This window comes from Anarhichas minor, unplaced genomic scaffold, assembly GCF_050575085.1.
Source record: "Anarhichas minor isolate MPS153535 unplaced genomic scaffold, ASM5057508v1 ptg000007l, whole genome shotgun sequence".
NCBI lineage: Eukaryota > Metazoa > Chordata > Actinopteri > Perciformes > Anarhichadidae > Anarhichas > Anarhichas minor.
In genome coordinates, this window is record NW_027466453.1 from 15,743,146 (window position 1) to 15,760,426 (window position 17,281).

Here is a 17,281-nt window from a genome sequence, read left to right on the forward strand (position 1 = left end):
ATAATTTAAATGTTTAAGAATCAACTAAATCAACTCAATATAAACTGAAATATATACAATTATTTAAGATAAGACAAACTTTTTATGAGTATAATCGGAAACTAATGTATGTGGCCCTAGTGTGTAGTTTTGACTGTCGTGCACAGAAAGAAAGTTTGGTCGTGTTTGTCCCTTCGCACTTTCCGTAGTGAGGACTTGTGTTTCGCAGGCGGAGACTATCCAAGCGTTGTTACAGTAATGCAAGTTGCCGTCCTCATTGTGTCCAGTGACAGCCGACTGCTACAAAGCCATCCTCATCATCAACAGACGTCTCTTCAAGAATAAGTATATTTTTCATCTCTATAAATATTTGTGACTAAAATCAGCCGATACGACAAAACCAGCGCACAGTTAGCTTGTCTGCTAGCTAACAACACACCACATTGCCTGAATAAAGGGTTGAATGAGGATTTCAGTTTTTGATAAATATGCAAATAAATAATCTGAATATGTGTTTCCACTTTGCCATTGTTGGTTAATGTTATTAATTTCAAGCAAAATCTATCGCACAAAGAACAGTTAAAGTGAATACTTGTCTTAAACCAGAAAACCTCAGACTGGATTTAGTTTGAGCCATTAACACACTGCATGCTTTCTCTAAATCCTCTTTATTGATAAGTACCATTGGCTAAAGCTCCTCACCCAGAGCCCTTTTTGAGAGCTGTACGTAGGAATGTTTTGTGAAAAATGGTTATGGTGTTGAGTTTATAAGATATTATTTATAATGTCCTTTTTCTAGCTGTTCATACATGTCGCTCAGCAGCTTGGAAGCTCAATCAGGGCTCAGTTCTTTAGTTCATGTCAAGTCAGCGCTGACTGAGATCACGTCCATTCTCAATTGCTTTGGGCTCTTATGGGCATTTTCTTAAATACTAACCGCATCACTAACATGTTTTCTTTTTTGCTTTTGCAGTAAAGATGGCAGACCATGCACCGTCTGTTGCCTTGGACGCCGTCCTTAAGGTGAGCTGCGACCTCCCGGAGGAGACGCTGAAGATCAGAGGCTACGACTTCAACAAGGGGGTTGATCTCCAGGCAGTGCTGAAGTCCTACATCACCACGGGCTTCCAGGCCAGCAGCTTGGGTTTGGCCATTGAGGAGATCAACCTCATGGTGAGAGGAATTGCTGTGTAGCAAAAGGTTACCTCACAACAAATTCCATTCACCTCCACTGTGATCATTTATAGTGTTGACCATTGTTGTCTAATGTCTCCACACCCACAGATAGAGAAGCGTCTTGAGCCGGTGGAGGAGGATGAAGGGACTGAGGGTATAGCGTTGGATGAACACCGCAGCAAGTCGGGCTGCACCATCTTCTTGGGTTACACCTCAAACCTCATCAGCTCCGGAATCAGAGAGAGCATCCGCTACCTGGTGGAGCACAAAATGGTACAAATGTATAAACTAAATACAGTTACATTCCAGGTAACATCTAAAAACAATCAACCGCTTCAACGGGGAGGCTCGTGTATCAGGATCTGTCTTGTCACTCTGTCTTAGGTGGACGTGATTGTGACCACAGCTGGAGGCATAGAGGAGGATTTCATCAAGTGTCTGGGTCACACATACTTGGGAGAATTCAGCATGTCTGGCAAGGAGCTCCGCATGAAGGGCATCAACAGGTTGGCAACTACTGATTCAATGCGCCTCTCACATTCACCAAAAGCGGTTGGAGTCCATTGATGAAACTCAAGAAAAACATGACGAGACAAAAACAGTGGTCAATCCTGCATTATTTGAATTTGCATCAGGAGGAATGTAAACGGCAGCAACAGAAACTCCAGTGAATTCTCTGGTCCGATACTATGGCTGTTATCTTAACAATGAAAATTTGATATCAGGGAAACGTTGTCCATCAACATGTTTGAGCACCAATCATCATCGATGTAAACACACCCATACTACCGTAGTGTTTAGTATGCTAGAAAGATATATAGGATATATGTCCTACTGCGTCCAGTCGCAATTTGCGGTATGCAAGCCAGCTTGCTTTTGTAGGGTTTTATCAGCCAGGTACTCCTCTTCAGAAGTCCCAGCTTATGTGTCAGATTCTCTAATTTGTTTATTTACGTCTGGTCCAATTGTTGATCCCCTTCATCTCTCCCTCCTCCTCTGTGCTGGCTGGATGTAGGATAGGAAATCTGTTGGTGCCCAATGACAACTACTGTAAGTTTGAAGACTGGGTGATGCCCATCCTGGACCAGATGGTGTTGGAGCAGAACACAGAGGTGAGTCTCTCGTGGTAGTAGGGCCGTCCTCGACCAAAGAAGTTCTGAGACGACTAACACTTGTACGGTTTTGTCAACTAATTGATTACATGATTACATTTGCATGTAACCCGTCCTGAGCATTAGGAGCATTGCTCATTCGAATATTGTTAGTCCTCACATAAAACATGTGTTCCACAAAGTCGTGCAGTCGGGATGTTGCAAACTTGTCTACATCGTGTAACATTTGACTTTTCTTATTTCAGGGCACCTGTTGGACTCCCTCCAAAATGATCCATCGGCTTGGCAAGGAGATCAATAATCCTGACTCTGTCTACTACTGGGCCTACAAGGTGAGTCCTGCTTTACATTGGTAACGTGTTATATCATAAGGGACCCCAAAAGTCACGACACAAAATTAAACTGTTGATTGGACTTGTTACTCACTTCATCCAGCTTCCCGGACTCTGCTTAGTTTGTACATACAGTGTGTTGTTGTCTATACGTCAGTCATTAAACGTGCTTTATTATTATTATTATTATTATCTGCTTCAGAATAACATTCCAGTGTTCAGTCCTGCTCTGACGGACGGCTCTCTGGGTGACATGATGTACTTCCACTCTTATAAGAACCCGGGCCTGGTGTTGGACATAGTGGAAGGTAAAAGCGACATCGCTGCTACAGAACAGGATCCCCACATCTGTCTCAGTGATAGCCGGCAGTCATTTCACGACTGTGGACTTTATTTCAGATATTCGCAGGGTTAACAACCAGGCGGTGTTTGCCAAAAGGACGGGAATCATCATCCTGGGAGCCGGGGTGGTCAAACACCACATATGCAACGCTAATCTTATGGTAACTACGAGATCTTTGTTTTTGATCTTTATCATCGTGACACCAGCTTTATATACAATTCTGCAAAGAAATTGAGTTTGCTATCAGCAACTTTATTTTAGTATTTCCATTTAATGCTCCTTCATACTTCCATTCCACTACAATTCAGATGGAAATACTGTAGTATTTACTATTTTTAATAAATAATAATAATTATGATTACTTTCCACATTAAGATTTCACATAAATAAATAAATTTCATTGTTAGAAAAAAAAGTTAAAATGAGTTCCTCGTCCAACAATAACCAACAAGGTTTTTCTTTTTATGAGAACTTTTACTTTGATAATATAAGCACATTTCTAAGTGACTTTTTCAATGCAGGACTTTTACTTGTAATGGAGTCATTTTTTTACAGCAGTATTTTACTACGTGGACATTTTGTGTGAAATTGTGCCAAACTATGATAAAGTTTAGAAAAATATTGTTGTCTACTGTCAAAATACCCGAGGCAGCAAAGCAAACCTCCTCAAAAACCAGTTCCCCTCCCGACCCACTGGCTCTGCCCTGTCTCCTTGCAGAGGAACGGAGCTGACCATGCGGTTTTTGTGAACACGGCTCAGGAGTTTGATGGCTCTGACTCTGGGGCCAGACCTGACGAGGCCATATCCTGGGGCAAGATTAAAATGGATGCCAAACCTGTGAAGGTACCGATATTCATACCATGAGTATTAGCCACCGTCAGCCCAACATAACGTTCCATTTATTACAATTTTATATTATATTTTGAGACTTCTTCTCTTCTTCTACTCCAATTAATTGAATATATTTCCTATTTGCCTTTTAGCAGCACCTTGATACTGCAACTAAACTGTTTTCAGATTTTTATTTGCTCTTAGACAGTGTTTGGCTGACATCAAACACTTCCTGTTGATGTTTTAGTTGAAAAATCATCAGATTTGGTCCAGAAATGTGTCAGTAACTGTTCATATATCACGCTTTACGAATAGGCACAGCATCTATGATGACTATCTATGACGAGTGGCTTTTACCTCCATTAACATACAACCTACAGCAGATGAAGAGCTTTTATTTTTTTGCTTTTTATTTGACATTGTTTTCTATTTGAATACATTTTATGTGGTTGGAAATCATGTTATAGCACATCAGAAGTGATTACCAGGCAAATAAGCTGAGCAATAGTTTGCTGGATCTAACACGTTTTGGCCTCAAGGTGGCAGTGTTTGCACAGTGTTTGATCCAAGAGCATAGTGTGGCGTCAAAGCACCAAAACACTAATGTGAACTGGAATCAGTTTAGTGTAATAAGTGTGTAACGCACCACAAACATAACGTTACAGAGAACTGCTCTGCTCTTTGTTCCCAGGTGTATGCAGATGCCTCTTTAGTCTTCCCTCTGATTGTGGCCCAGACCTTCGCTCTCCACGCTGACAAGCTAACTGCCGGCAAGAAGACAGATTAAATGGTGCCCCCCCCCCCCCCCCCCTGCTCTGTTAGAGACGACCAGCTTTGCTCCTCTGGCTCTTCCCTCGTTGAACATATAAGTTAGATCTTCTAAATATTTCTGTCGAAAATACGTGATTAAGATTTGGGCAAGTGGTGAGGGTTTCCTGTCCTAGCGCTTTCTACAACAATATTTATTTGTCTCTCTATTCAGATAGCTGAGATAGTAGCGTGCTGTTGCATGTACCAAAGAGACTAGAATGTATTAGCCGAGTGTGTGTGTGTGAGTATGAGAGAGAGAGAGAGAGAATAGTAATACACTCCTCAAGCAATTTTATTTAGAAGCTGTGATTTATTTCAGATAAGCTGGGGCATGGCACACCATCACATCACTTGTATATTACTTCCCAGTTTTTTTTGTCACATTTACACAGGATGGAAGCCGTCTGAATATCTTAATAAATCATAAATGAATAATGTCTCCCTATTACAGACGGTCTTTGTGCAGGAGGTCTGTGTGAGAGAGCCACAAGGGGTCCAGCATGTGACTCTTAATTTCACATGACCGTGTTTGTGATCTTTGTTAAAAAAAACAAAACGCATCACAGAGGACACAAGACATAAGTGATCATCTATCATGAAATATTATATTTTGAGTATCTAATGAAGTTCACAGCTCCTCAGTTGCATTAGGAGGATACAAACTGCAGAAAGTGTTGCTGTTGTTGACCAGCCCTTGTTTATTAACGGCGGTGTTTTTAGTGACGTATGAGGGGGCAGACTATTATAGAGTAAGAGCATCACAACTGCTGCGTGTGCGGTTAGTGATCACTCGGTGGGTTGGACTCTCAGCTCCTTCCCTCTCTGCTTTCTTCAGCAGAATCAAAATGCATAATGTAGTATAACGATGAAGCCATTTCCCATCACAATACATCAGGCTGCTATTGTGGGAGTGGATATTTCCTCTGGCTAATCACTGCTCCCATATCTGTTACACACAGTCACTGTTACAGTTTCAACCCAGTTATATTTGCAGGATTTGCAATGGAATTGTGGGTAGTTTTTGTGTGAAATGTGTTTGTGACATATTCACGTTTTTCATGAAGTTGTTTAAAGTGTCTGTCTTTTTCTTTTTTTTGTGGGAATGGTGACCTTTTCATTTTTGGAAATGGAGAAGTGGAATTGAAACTGGGATAAGGTCAACTTTCCCAAAACCTCAGCACCATGTGTCACACCGCACACACACACACACACACACACACACACACACACACACGCACGCGATTTGGGCGTTCCTGTCTTGGTACAAACGGCTATTCCATTCAGTCCATCTAACATTTCCTATTGGCGGTGGCACTGTGTTGACCCAGGGCTTGACAGATTTCTTTAACAAGGCAATGATGTATGGATTCTCAGCACTATAGAAACGTATGTTTGCTCTGTGCTAAATGGAAAGATTACACAGATACTGAGAGGGCTGAAAAGAGTGAGATTGTGTGTGTGGATGAGCTGTAGTCACGCTATAATAATATTGTGTGGCGTCTGCACAGACCAGACAGTGTTTTCCCCCTCCTCCTCTGCAGAACAATCAGTACACTGTGATGTGCAGGGCCACAGCAGTTATAATGGCAATTATGTCTTCTCTCGGCCAGATTGGCGGCTTTTAAATTTTTTTTATGAATAGAGATAGGGAGGGAGTAAGAAGAAGAAGAAGACAGAGGGGGAGCTGACCTGCTGCACAGCTGCAGGGCGGGGTGGATCTGTGAGGAGTGGAGGGACTAGAAAGGAAATGCACAGTGATTTGTTTACATTTGCATATCTATCAATGTGTGTATGCAAGACCATAATTTCCACCCAGGTTTATTTCAGGATTTCTTTTTTTCTTTGAAGTCATAATGTTCAGTCACCATATTCCAGATAACAGAGAAGAAGTGCTGATAAAAGTATTGATTTTATTCTGAGTCGCCTTCAGTTATTTCCTTATGCAGATTGCAGACTTGTTTGCCCTGGCTTTTGCCTCTCAGGCTGCGAACAGTCTGCTCCATCTTATTGGTGAATCACTCCCCATTTACTATGAAGTGCACAGCATTTTCTGTCCACCACTTTACTTGAGTCAGAATTTTTCAGAATTTCCCTCAAAAAAATACTCAAAGGAACAAAAACTATTTGTGTTCATGGCATGGACTTTCTGCTGTCAACCCCACAATGCAATGTTTCTCATTTTACAGAAGATGCATCTCTATCAGTAATGATGAAACCTGAATTTACTGCTCACTATTGAGCAAACTATTGTGTGATTATAGTGAATGAGCGAACAAGAGGGTGAGTTAAGACACTGTCAAGTTTGTTGGGGCTGTGTGCAGCCTGAACAAGAATACCTGCAGACTCAGAGCTGGAAAGAAGTAGTGCAAACAGCTCTTTTCGGGTAAAAATGAATGCAATCTATATTTCTGTGGTTAATATTCTCTTAAAAATATGCATTGGTCAACAGTAAACCGCAGTGATTATCGACGTTTATCAGGCATTAAAAAAAGCCAACACGGCAGCATAAAAAGTTTCACATAAAAGAGTAAACGGACTAAAAAAGCACAAAAGATCGAACAAACAACTTAAGAAATAAAACATAAACAATTAACAGACTAAAGACAAACAGCGCGAACAGCACTACATCAAACAATAAATTAACTGTGTCCAGTAACAGGACACGTGCGTTCAGTGGTCAAATAGTTTTTATAAAAACATTGAAATAACATTTTTGAAGTATAGGGTTAGTGCAACAAGAATAAAAACAATCTATAAATTGCCCATAAATGCTTTATTTAATATATATATATGTTTATGTACTTCTGAAACCAAACTTATGGCCTTGTGCTTGTGCATCGTCCTGCCTCCTTATCTCCACCACTGTTTACCTGTTATGTTGCCTTAGAAACTCCCTCCTCGGAAGCTTATTGGCCAACCAGCAGAGGTAAAGCGGCAGGTGAGAGAGCGCGTGGGTGGGGACGAGGGAGGAAGAAAGACAAACATCCAGACGTATACAGGGACAACAATAGAGCAATAAATGTATAGAAGGCGAGTAAAGACGTTGATAAATGGAAGATAGAGAGATGGAGAGATAAAGGGCGGATGACTTTTTATCCTCGCACTCCTTTTCTCAGAAACAGGAAGTCGCCAGTTGAACCGCCGTCTCCTCCTCTGACGCAGCCGATGACGGCCGTGCCACTGTTGCTATTGCAACCACTCGGCAGGGGGACAAACATCCGGATGTGCTGCTTACTCATCAAATCTGTTAACGGCTTAATTGTAGTTTAACCACAACGCATTATCGCTGGTTCACCACGGTGACCGGTAAACAAAGAGGATGCACGGTGACGGGTTTCCCTTCACCTTTCTGACGCATAGACACTAAATAAACCTTGTCGAGTCTCTTTATACACTCAACGTGTTGTATTTATGTTGGATACAGTATAAACTACTATAGACGAGCTGAGGAAAATAGTTTACAAGCAATACACTGATGTGGGGGTTTCACACAGTATCTCATTTATGTCTAATCATAAAGACATTTTTTAAAAACTTAATTATTCACATTTTCAGTGATTTGCAGGCACAGACTTTCAATAAACAAGACATACAACTGTATATAGTATATAGTTGTAGTTTTTAGTATATAGCATAACTTTTTCTGTGACATGTATTTTAGCTTGCTGGCAGATTTACACTTTGTTAAATTGACAAAATGAGAAGTCAGACTTATAGCTGAGTTTATATGCATGTAGGGTAACAATATAAAGCTGCACAACAAAAATGAACTGAAATCTACCTGAACTCCTGAGGGTTTAATACACAAAGCGTAAACAGTGGCAAAGATGAAGCTAAAGTCACAACAGATGAAGGAACAATAACATTTTCACATATCTTATAGGTTGTCTTTAAAGGAAATGATTGATGGGTTTTCGGCACGTGTAATCATGTAAATATTAACATATCCGGACATTACAAGATACAGATAACATGGACATGTAACTTGATTATTGTCTGTCGGTTTTCTTGTTTTTCTATCTGTTGTCATCTCTCAAAGATTTTCTGCTATGCAAATGTGTGGTAAAAGTCCCTGACTGTGCAGAGTTCATAAGAGGTAAAATGTTAATGTTGCATAATTGTACTGTGACCAAACTAAAGCAACACACCGTGAAATTTGATTTTTACCATAGAAATGTAGGTCAGGTATGGGCGTCCAGGTGCCATGATGAGAGCATTCAGACTTTTGTTCCACCAACTTATGAAGACGAGCTGAGAGGACGAACTGTTTGTCGGTGAAATTTGCTGGTGTAATGTTTGTCTGGAATGAAAACCAGCATTTGAGAAAGCTACAGGGTGAAAATTATTGTTTTTTTTAGATATTGTGTTTGTGATGTAAGATTTATGTTTGAAAAAATACAGGACACAAAGAGTATACTGCTTTTTTCAAATACGTTTAATTTGAATCAAACTTAATGCACACCATATCAACCAGCCATCATATTTATTTGACACATTTTGGTTTGAAAAGCAAAGGAACATATGAAGAAACAGTAGCTTTGTTCCTCTTGTATTTAGTTTTTTTGTTTTTTACAAATATGGGACCAACAAGAGACAAACAGAAATGACACACAAAAATACATACACATACAAATATAAATGTTGAAGCAGACCGTATCAAGACTCATTTTATTACAAGCATTTCAACATCACTTTCATATTGATTTTTGATTGAAGTAACTTATATGGTTTTATGAAAATTGAAGATTTTAATGGTCCGTAAATGCAATAAGAGATCAGGCATAAATCCAAGTAAAGTGTTTCATTACAGAACGTGAGTGTGTACATCTGTTGAGGAAAATCTGTTGCAACTAGGAATTCAGTGAGACAAATGACTTCAACAGAAACTAAAATGATGTTTCGTGATTGTCAGTCATTTCAAAGTACATTTATTTAAAAATCCACGTACACATCCAGACTGTAAAGCAATATCACATGCTACAGGCTTATAGTGGGATTAAAGTGTGCTCTGTGCGTGTGCATGTGTGTGTGTGTGTGTGTGTGTGTGTGTGTGTACGTGGAAAGGAGACCAGTCCCCTGTTCCTGCTGAACTGAGCCAGCCAACGTCACACACTGATTATCAGCACAGCAGGCACAGGAGACCAACCCAGCAGGGGGGGAGGGGGGGAGACAGAGGTGACTATATGCACACACATATATACAGAAAAGAAAGACAAACAGACACTGAAGCTCATGCAGAAATCAACAGGTGGAGCATGAACGAAAAATTAACTCACACAAAGTTACACACACACACACACACACACTGAAAGACCCTGGCAGCCGGCGATACAAATGACGACATGAGAGGAGATGTTGCTCGCCCTACAGGAACAGGAACAGTCTTCGACGCTAATGAGACAGCTGACATTTAGCAGACGTTGACACACTGAAGCTGCACAGTTTCAGCTAATTACACCGATTACCAGTTTTTACCAGAAGCTTATGGACAGTGATAACTGCTCCCCAGCACAGCCCTTTTGACCACAGTGCATCATTCCTACGCTTTCACAGCACAATAGTAGGTCGTGCGTGAAGCGCACACGTACTCGGCCACACATGTCGTCGACTTTTTTATCCGTTTTCACAGCAGAGGTGATTCGGTGTGAGTCTGACTGTGGTGGGCCCACACAAAGAGAGTCTAAGACTCAAATTAAGCGAATGAGAAGCCCCATGTTTTTGCCTCTGTATGAACAGACTGATTTGAAAGAGGAAGTGTGTTTGGATACAACATTTTCACACTTAAACTGGAGTTGAGCTGCACTATATAGTCAAGTTTTTATCTAAATTTAGCCCAAATTTAAACCAAATTTCCAGAAAATCTGCAAAAAGAATTGGAAATTCATGTTGGCTTTTATCCACTACTGTTATTCGAAAATCAGGAGTTGTCCACATCGAGTTAAAGAGCTAGTTAGCAGCCATTAAACCATTGTAGAAGAAGAGGGTGCAACAAGATGAGCTTCTTAGTAAAGTGCCAATCAAACCTCAAACTAATTAAATGAAGCGTCGCAGAAATTTGTGTTTATTTCATGTATTGATTTCAGGAAGGTTTCAGTCTTTTCATTGACGCTCATAAAGACACGTAGATGAAGACACACTTTTTTTTTTTTATCAAAGCGATTTTCACATTTTCAGCTCGTCTGAAGTCTGGTGCTGATGTGAGGAGCGGTGGTTTGAAGCAGTCCGGCCCCTCCCTGACCTTTACTCTCCCCCTGCGGGCTGCAGCCCTGTGGCGGCAGAACTTAACCACTGTGAACATGGCAAACACTCACTGCTCACATGTGGGTTAAGTCCTGCTGCCGCACGGCCAGCAGGTCGTGCGGGCATCTGTTTGTGACAGAGAGCTAGACGTTTGTGTTTGCGTATACAAATTAGAAAACATGGGTGTGGCTGTGTGTGAGTTAGCAAATTAGTCCATGTTTCTGAGAAAGAGGTCGCTTTCTTCATGTCAGCCATTGGAAATCCCTGGCAATGTGATTCAGTCCTTTAGTCTCAAAAATCACTCTACCAGGAATTCCCCTGGCCATCAGAGATGACTATCATTTTGTGGTGAGAGGAGGAATTGAAAGCATGCATGAAACAAATAATAAACACCATAATAGGCCTCTTCCATCATTGTCACCTCTAATACTTAACGTTAGAGGACCTATCCCTCATCTATACCTCTGTGTGAAAGAGTGAGTTATCACAGTAGTCCAATGTGCTCGGCCCTTGTCATTGACAGGTCGTAGTCATTGCGCTTTCTCAGCCCTGGTGTGTACTGTATGCGCGTGGTTCGTCAACTCCCAGACTTCCCGTGGCCTCTTGTAAAAATAGCTTTTCAATGACAGAATGGAGAATTAGGCTAGAAGGAAGTGGCCAGTCATGTGGCACTCCCTTTAAAGACGTTTGTGCCCGCTCTGTTCTACTTCTGGCCCTTTATCTGTGCCCCTTCTGTGGAAAGAAAAAAGGCCGGAGAGCACTGGGCCGTGTTTCCGTTGCTGCTAAGCTACTGCTAAATCCCCTCAGAAATTGTCAGGAATGTTCATTAAAGAACACTGTATTTATATGTTATTGCTTTATTACTGCCTGTCGAATGATACCTGATATCAACAAGCACATCAACTCATCACCCCTGGAGCAGCACTTAATACTCCTTTTTGTTGAAATTTACCTGTCTGGACAGGACATATTAGGATCCAGAATGAATGCTATTTTGCCACCCTCTTCAAGTCTCTTTATTTTCAGCAGCATGAATAGTCCACCATGCACAAGGTATGAGTCAGTGGGACACTTTTGGGGAACTCCAGACTCCAAATAAGTTTTACCCGGCTGTCTGCTGTCACTGAGGGTCTGCTGCAGAGCTGTACGAGGGGCGCAGGGAACTTAGGCGCCATCACTTCAGGTCAGAGAGTGAGTTCGGAGAGTGTCCCAAAATAGTATGAAAGTCTCTTCCAGAAAGCTGGATATTTTAAATACCACTCAACAAAGCAACTTGTATTCCAATTTCTAAGTAGCAAGCCTAAAACTCAGTGCTGAACCACAGTGCAGATGCTTTCTGGTTTCCTCCAGGCCAATGTTCCCTCTCACAGTCTGTGGTCCAATCAGCCAATAACACCAAATTATAACCGCTCAGAACACACTGTGATTTTGTAGCTACTGGGAAGAAAGAAAACAACGTTTTTCTCCGTCTGCTTTCTCTTAAAACTTTGTGAACGTCTCTCTTTTACGCTCAGATTACAGTACAAGAAGCATTTTTAAGGCTCCAGATAGATTAGCGTAATTTGAGGGCCAGGTTATTAAATGGAAAACTAAAATATCTACATAAAAGTGGATATTTGCACGTTTTGTGTTTCGTTTTAGTCTCCACATGTTTACAATAAAACGTACCGTCTCAAGAGAGAAGGTCATTTAAGGTCCCGGCACCCATCAAAGACAGTCCACTAACTCCTTTTTAACTCTCCTCCTCCATCAACCTAAAACCCTCGATCCCCACCATCCTTTCATCCGGCAGTGGCTCGTCTCGTGTGTTATTTTCTCTGCCTTTTCATCTTTTCCATCGGTTTCTCTCTTCCCCTTTGCGTTCCCCCCGTCGAACCCGCAGCCGTTAATGTCTATGAGCTCATTCCTTCCCTTCCCCTGTAATGATGGCGCTCTGGTTGACGCACGCTGTCCAACACCTCACCTCAAACGCTCGCTGTCAGGATCTCAACGTGTCTCACTTTTGCATTTTGGCCTGTCTTGCTTCTTGAGCGCTATGGTGCAGGAGCCAGGCAATCCTGTTGTTATGTTCTACTCAAATTGGATGTTTATTATGGTTAGGAATAATCATAAGGTTCTGCCATGTGGGCTGAGACCTATTGGCAGCTCATAATTGTGCCAACGTGTTGCGTCCTGATGGAGGCGTAGAATAGGAAAATTAGTGTCACTGGGTGACGATCGGCAGCAGATGTGCCCCAGTAGAGTCAAAATGTTTGTAGTGAGTGTCTTCATAGCCTGCAGCCTTGCGTGCGGGTGCTTTGATGGTTTTAGGGAGTACACTCTACGCTATGTGTGTGTGTTCTAAGTTTATATTCGTGCACGCAACGTATGGAGGCCCGAGTGTAGACGTGGCCACTGGCTGTTTTCTCAAACCGTCTCTCCCCTTCTGCCAGAGCGCAGAATTGACATTGCCGTTTACACAAGGGCACACAGTTAAGTGGAAAAGCCTCTGTTGAGACAGCTGGATCTCAACCCCTTGTTGTTTCAACACATATCTTCTCTCTCCTTATGCCCTTGTGTGCACACACACACACACACACATTAAGAAATGCACACATCCTCACAGGCAACGCAAACTGCCTTTACGCACATAATATGCTCACTATCAATGAACAAACACGGTTATGTCAGCGGGCTGCCGGGCAAACATGGCATGTGTGTTAGTCGTGTTCTCACTGTCTGTTAACCAGGAATAGTACAAAAACATACCGATCTGACATCATCCACACCTCCAGGCTGTGAGGCGCTTCACAGAGCAAACAGTGAGTGGGGTGACCCACAGGCCGACTGTATGCTGCTATTGTGCACTTAATTAATAATTAGGTATCAAGCTAAAGCCTGCGTAATAGTTGTATCTTTCCACTGCATCGGAGAATTTTACAGAGAGCAGTTTGTTTCCAACCCCAGCCTCATGTGAAATCAATCTATCTAGGTATAATGGTTCAAGACATTATGTCAACATCAGAGCACAAGGGTTATAATAATCCCTTTTTAAAAGAGTAAATATGCCACATTTGCTTTTCATGATTGCTGTCGTATCCATTACACCTCTGACACAGCAGAAAGTGTCCCATCATTTCCTCTGCAATGTTTTCAGTCTTTTAATATGAGCAGATGCATGGATTCTTATTTTACTGGAAAAAAACCAACAACTGCAAGGAGATTACAGAAGACATCCCGCCAACTTAAACCTGAACTCACACACTTTACAGCACAGCAGCACCACACCCTGGCTCTGTTCCAGACAGACTGTGTGTCTGGGTACGTGTGCGCATGTGAGTAAGATTGTATTTGTTTCGTGTTGCGTGTGAGGGCTTCATTATTGCTGAGGCTGTGACATTCAGTGACATTCAAACAGGGACTCGCGCACCACTATGGGCCCTCTCTGTTGCAGTTCTCCTCAATCAAAAAAGGGGAGCGTTCATTGGCTGGCCTGGAATCAACACAACACACCACATGTGACACATTAGTGTCTGAGAATTAAAAAAAAGTATTTCCAGCTCCAGATTAAAAAAAAAAAAAAAAAAAAAGGAGAGAAAAGTCTCTTCGTGCTGTAAAGCTCAGCAGTGAAGAACCCAGCCCGAGCCCGTGGTCCGCTCCCTGTAACCCTATCCTCAGCTTGATCCGTTGCCAAACACCCTCACCACCACCAGCCCTGTACTTAGTGTGCAGCCGCCCTGCTGCCACTGAACCACATTTGCACAAATTGATGCAGAAACTGCACACACACACACACACACACACACACACACACACTTTTATTCCACTACGCCACGGTTTCCTGAGCCTGGGCCCATTCCTACGTATAGCTGCTGGGCACACCCACCCACCCACTCAGCCAGCCAGCCCACTAAAGCCAAGGCTTGAGTTCTGGATCCCCACTTTCTCTCCCCCTTCAGCTCCTTCTATTCCCTCTTTCCTCAACCTATTCCTCCCTCCATGCATCCATTTGGCCTTCCCTGGCCGGCACTCCAATCCAATGATTCCTCATAAAAAAAGGCAGGATAACGATAATTACCTCTCCCTCCTCTTTCCCATATTTTATGGCGTAGAGGTTATCAGAAGTCACAGTCAGTCGCAGACAGAGCAAAGCAACAGATCCCTCGCTTGGACTAACTCACTCTTGTCTTTCAATCTGTGCTTCAGCATCATGTTAATCTCCTTCAGCTCCGCTTTCGCCCTCAGTCCCAGAGGGGAACCAGACAGGACGGCGGACAGGAAGACAGAGACAGCCTGCCCTGAGCTGTTGCCGAAACTGTGTTAGCTAGAGTAGCCGCTGGATTCCCTTCCTTTCATGGAGGTTTGGGAGCTCGCTGACTTACAGGGCCTCTGAACAATGAGAGGAATGTTAGAGCGGCTCCGGCCTTACTTCACCACTAACATTACGTCTCTCGGGTGCTTTTCTAGAACTTTTTATGACCTCTGTTCCCACTCTGTGCTGCCAACAACACCCCGCAGAGAGGCACACAGACTGATGGGCATGTAGACAGACAGAGGACACACATGTGGTAGACGGATGACATACTGTAAGCAGACAGTTGCAAAGAAAAGGCAGACAAACAGGTAGAGGCACACTTATTATGCAGTAATTAATTCCGACGGTTGGAGATATTATCAATCAAACAGACAGACAGACAGACAGAAATTAAGCCATCTCATTCAAAGGAACTATTTACGTCTGACCTTTGTAATGGAGCCGGTCCACAGTGGCAGACCTCAGATCAGGGCAATATTCCAGTGGCAACATTTTAGTACATTTGAACAGCAGGCACACTTCACTGTCGCTCCACGTGAATAACTGTCCTGTTGCAGGAATTGCTGTGAAGTGAGTGTGAAGTGCCTCTCTGTGGAAGACCAATGGTTCGAGACAAAAAAAATAAATAAGTCAAACTAAAGCGTACAGGTTTGCTGGGTCATAGAGTCATAAAACAGTAAAAAGGCAACAATCAACTTCTGAGCAGAGGCAGAGGCTGCACCTACCTGACACAACCGTTTTTACTCCTTTCTTCAGTTCCTCTCTCCTCACGCTCTCCAGTGTCACACTCTTTAGTTGAACTTCACAGTTGTCGTCCCTCCTCTCCCTCCTCCCTCTATCTCTGTTTTTGTCTGTGTCTCCCACTCTCCATCTCGTGGGTCTGTTTCTCCCTCGACTGTGCAGACAGGAGTGTGTGTGAACGCGAGTGTGTCTGGGAGCCAGACAGGGTGAGAGTAAGAGAGGAGGAGGCGGGCCCAACCCAGAGCAGGGGATTCCTTCATGACGATGTCAGAGGACAGGATCCCTCCCCTCGCCTCTCCTCCCTTGTGCACAGTCTAGGCTGCTGCGAGAACACAGGAAAGGGGGCAGGGAGATAATTGGCTGCACAGCTGCTAATAAATGAGCAAAGGCTGTTTGAGTCGATAGCAGGCAGGAAAACCGGGCTAAATGTGCAATGTTTCTGTGTCAAAACGTCCTGAGAAAGTTTGTTACACTGTCTTGTGTGTTGAAGATGTTCTGTGGAGAGATAATGAAGATAGTGATCTGTTTGTCTGACAATGATAGGAATGAACACATTTATCCTTAAGACACTTCTAATAGTTGTTTCGATGTCAGAACATGCTCTCAATACTATTTTGCAAGCTGGTTCTGCTCAAATCCAAGAATGTACATTTGTGTGAGCATCATTTATGCGTGAGATAATGATTTGCGTAACACTGTTCAAAGCACTTTTCAAAGAATTGAATCGAGAAAATTGTCACAAAAGGCCAATATGACATTTAAGATGGTTAACAAGGCCAGAAACAATAACAGAAAGTCTCTAAGTTGAGCGTTAAGAAGTGATTTGAACGATGGCACAGGTTTAGCTAAAGTTAATTAAAATCTGCGGATCTTGTTTTGAATTCAAATGTGAAAAATAAATGTATAATTTGACACTATACACATATGCCGAGATAGTGTCTGATAAAGTCGTAACCGTATCCCTTATGAATGTTTATGCTAAGGTTGGTTTGTCGTGGTCTTTTTTCTTTTTTTTGGTGAAACTTTAAGCAGATTTTTTTATGCCGAGAGAGACTTTAACTGGGGCAGGAGTGCAGGATCTTAGTTATATAAACATTTTTCCAGATCACTTAAAGCTAGATTCTATTTAGATAAGGACATCATGAGAGAGGTCAACGGTTATGAGTCAACAGATGTGCTTTACAGAATACATTTGAGGGAGCTGTAGTTAGCATGGCACTCATTCTGGGGACATCAAGGACTTTGTCATATCAACAGAAAGTCTTCTTCCCTGTATTTTACGGATAAAGAAAATATAAATCAACACTAATTGTCATTTCATTCACTTGTCAAGCGAAGTCTTGAAATGTCACAAAAAAGAAATGCAAATTGCCATCAACTGGTTCAGAGCGAATTAACTCAGCTACGGTGTAGTTTGGTCAG

The 17,281-nt window shown here is 42.3% G+C and overlaps 1 protein-coding gene and 1 long non-coding RNA gene across 2 annotated transcripts; one reads left to right on the forward strand and one right to left on the reverse strand.

Moving 5' to 3' along the window:
* Window positions 1-192: 192 nt before the first annotated feature.
* Window positions 193-6,497, forward strand: dhps (deoxyhypusine synthase). The gene is made up of 10 exons (XM_076086163.1): window positions 193-324; window positions 953-1,152; window positions 1,264-1,428; window positions 1,540-1,661; window positions 2,171-2,267; window positions 2,513-2,599; window positions 2,802-2,907; window positions 2,999-3,102; window positions 3,661-3,786; window positions 4,466-6,497. Exons 2-10 carry the CDS (start codon window positions 958-960, stop codon window positions 4,559-4,561), a joined length of 1,098 nt encoding a protein of 365 aa, XP_075942278.1. The 5' UTR covers window positions 193-324; window positions 953-957; the 3' UTR covers window positions 4,562-6,497.
* Window positions 6,498-9,001: 2,504 nt separating this feature from the next.
* On the reverse strand, window positions 9,002-15,981 carry LOC142944935 (uncharacterized). Its single transcript, XR_012952894.1, has 2 exons — window positions 15,844-15,981; window positions 9,002-15,707 (listed from the first exon to the last, which is right to left on the reverse strand). It is a non-coding gene; the product is annotated as an uncharacterized LOC142944935 (long non-coding RNA).
* Between the last annotated feature and the right edge of the window lie 1,300 nt (window positions 15,982-17,281).

Bases quoted from the DNA above. Each gene is read 5' to 3' on its own strand.
- dhps (XM_076086163.1), top strand. From the start codon at position 958: ATGGCAGACCATGCACCGTCTGTTGCCTTGGACGCCGTCCTTAAGGTG. The intron at 1,429-1,539 runs GTACAAATGTAT...ACTCTGTCTTAG, and splicing joins ACCTGGTGGAGCACAAAATG to GTGGACGTGATTGTGACCAC. The intron at 3,787-4,465 runs GTACCGATATTC...CTTTGTTCCCAG, and splicing joins TGGATGCCAAACCTGTGAAG to GTGTATGCAGATGCCTCTTT.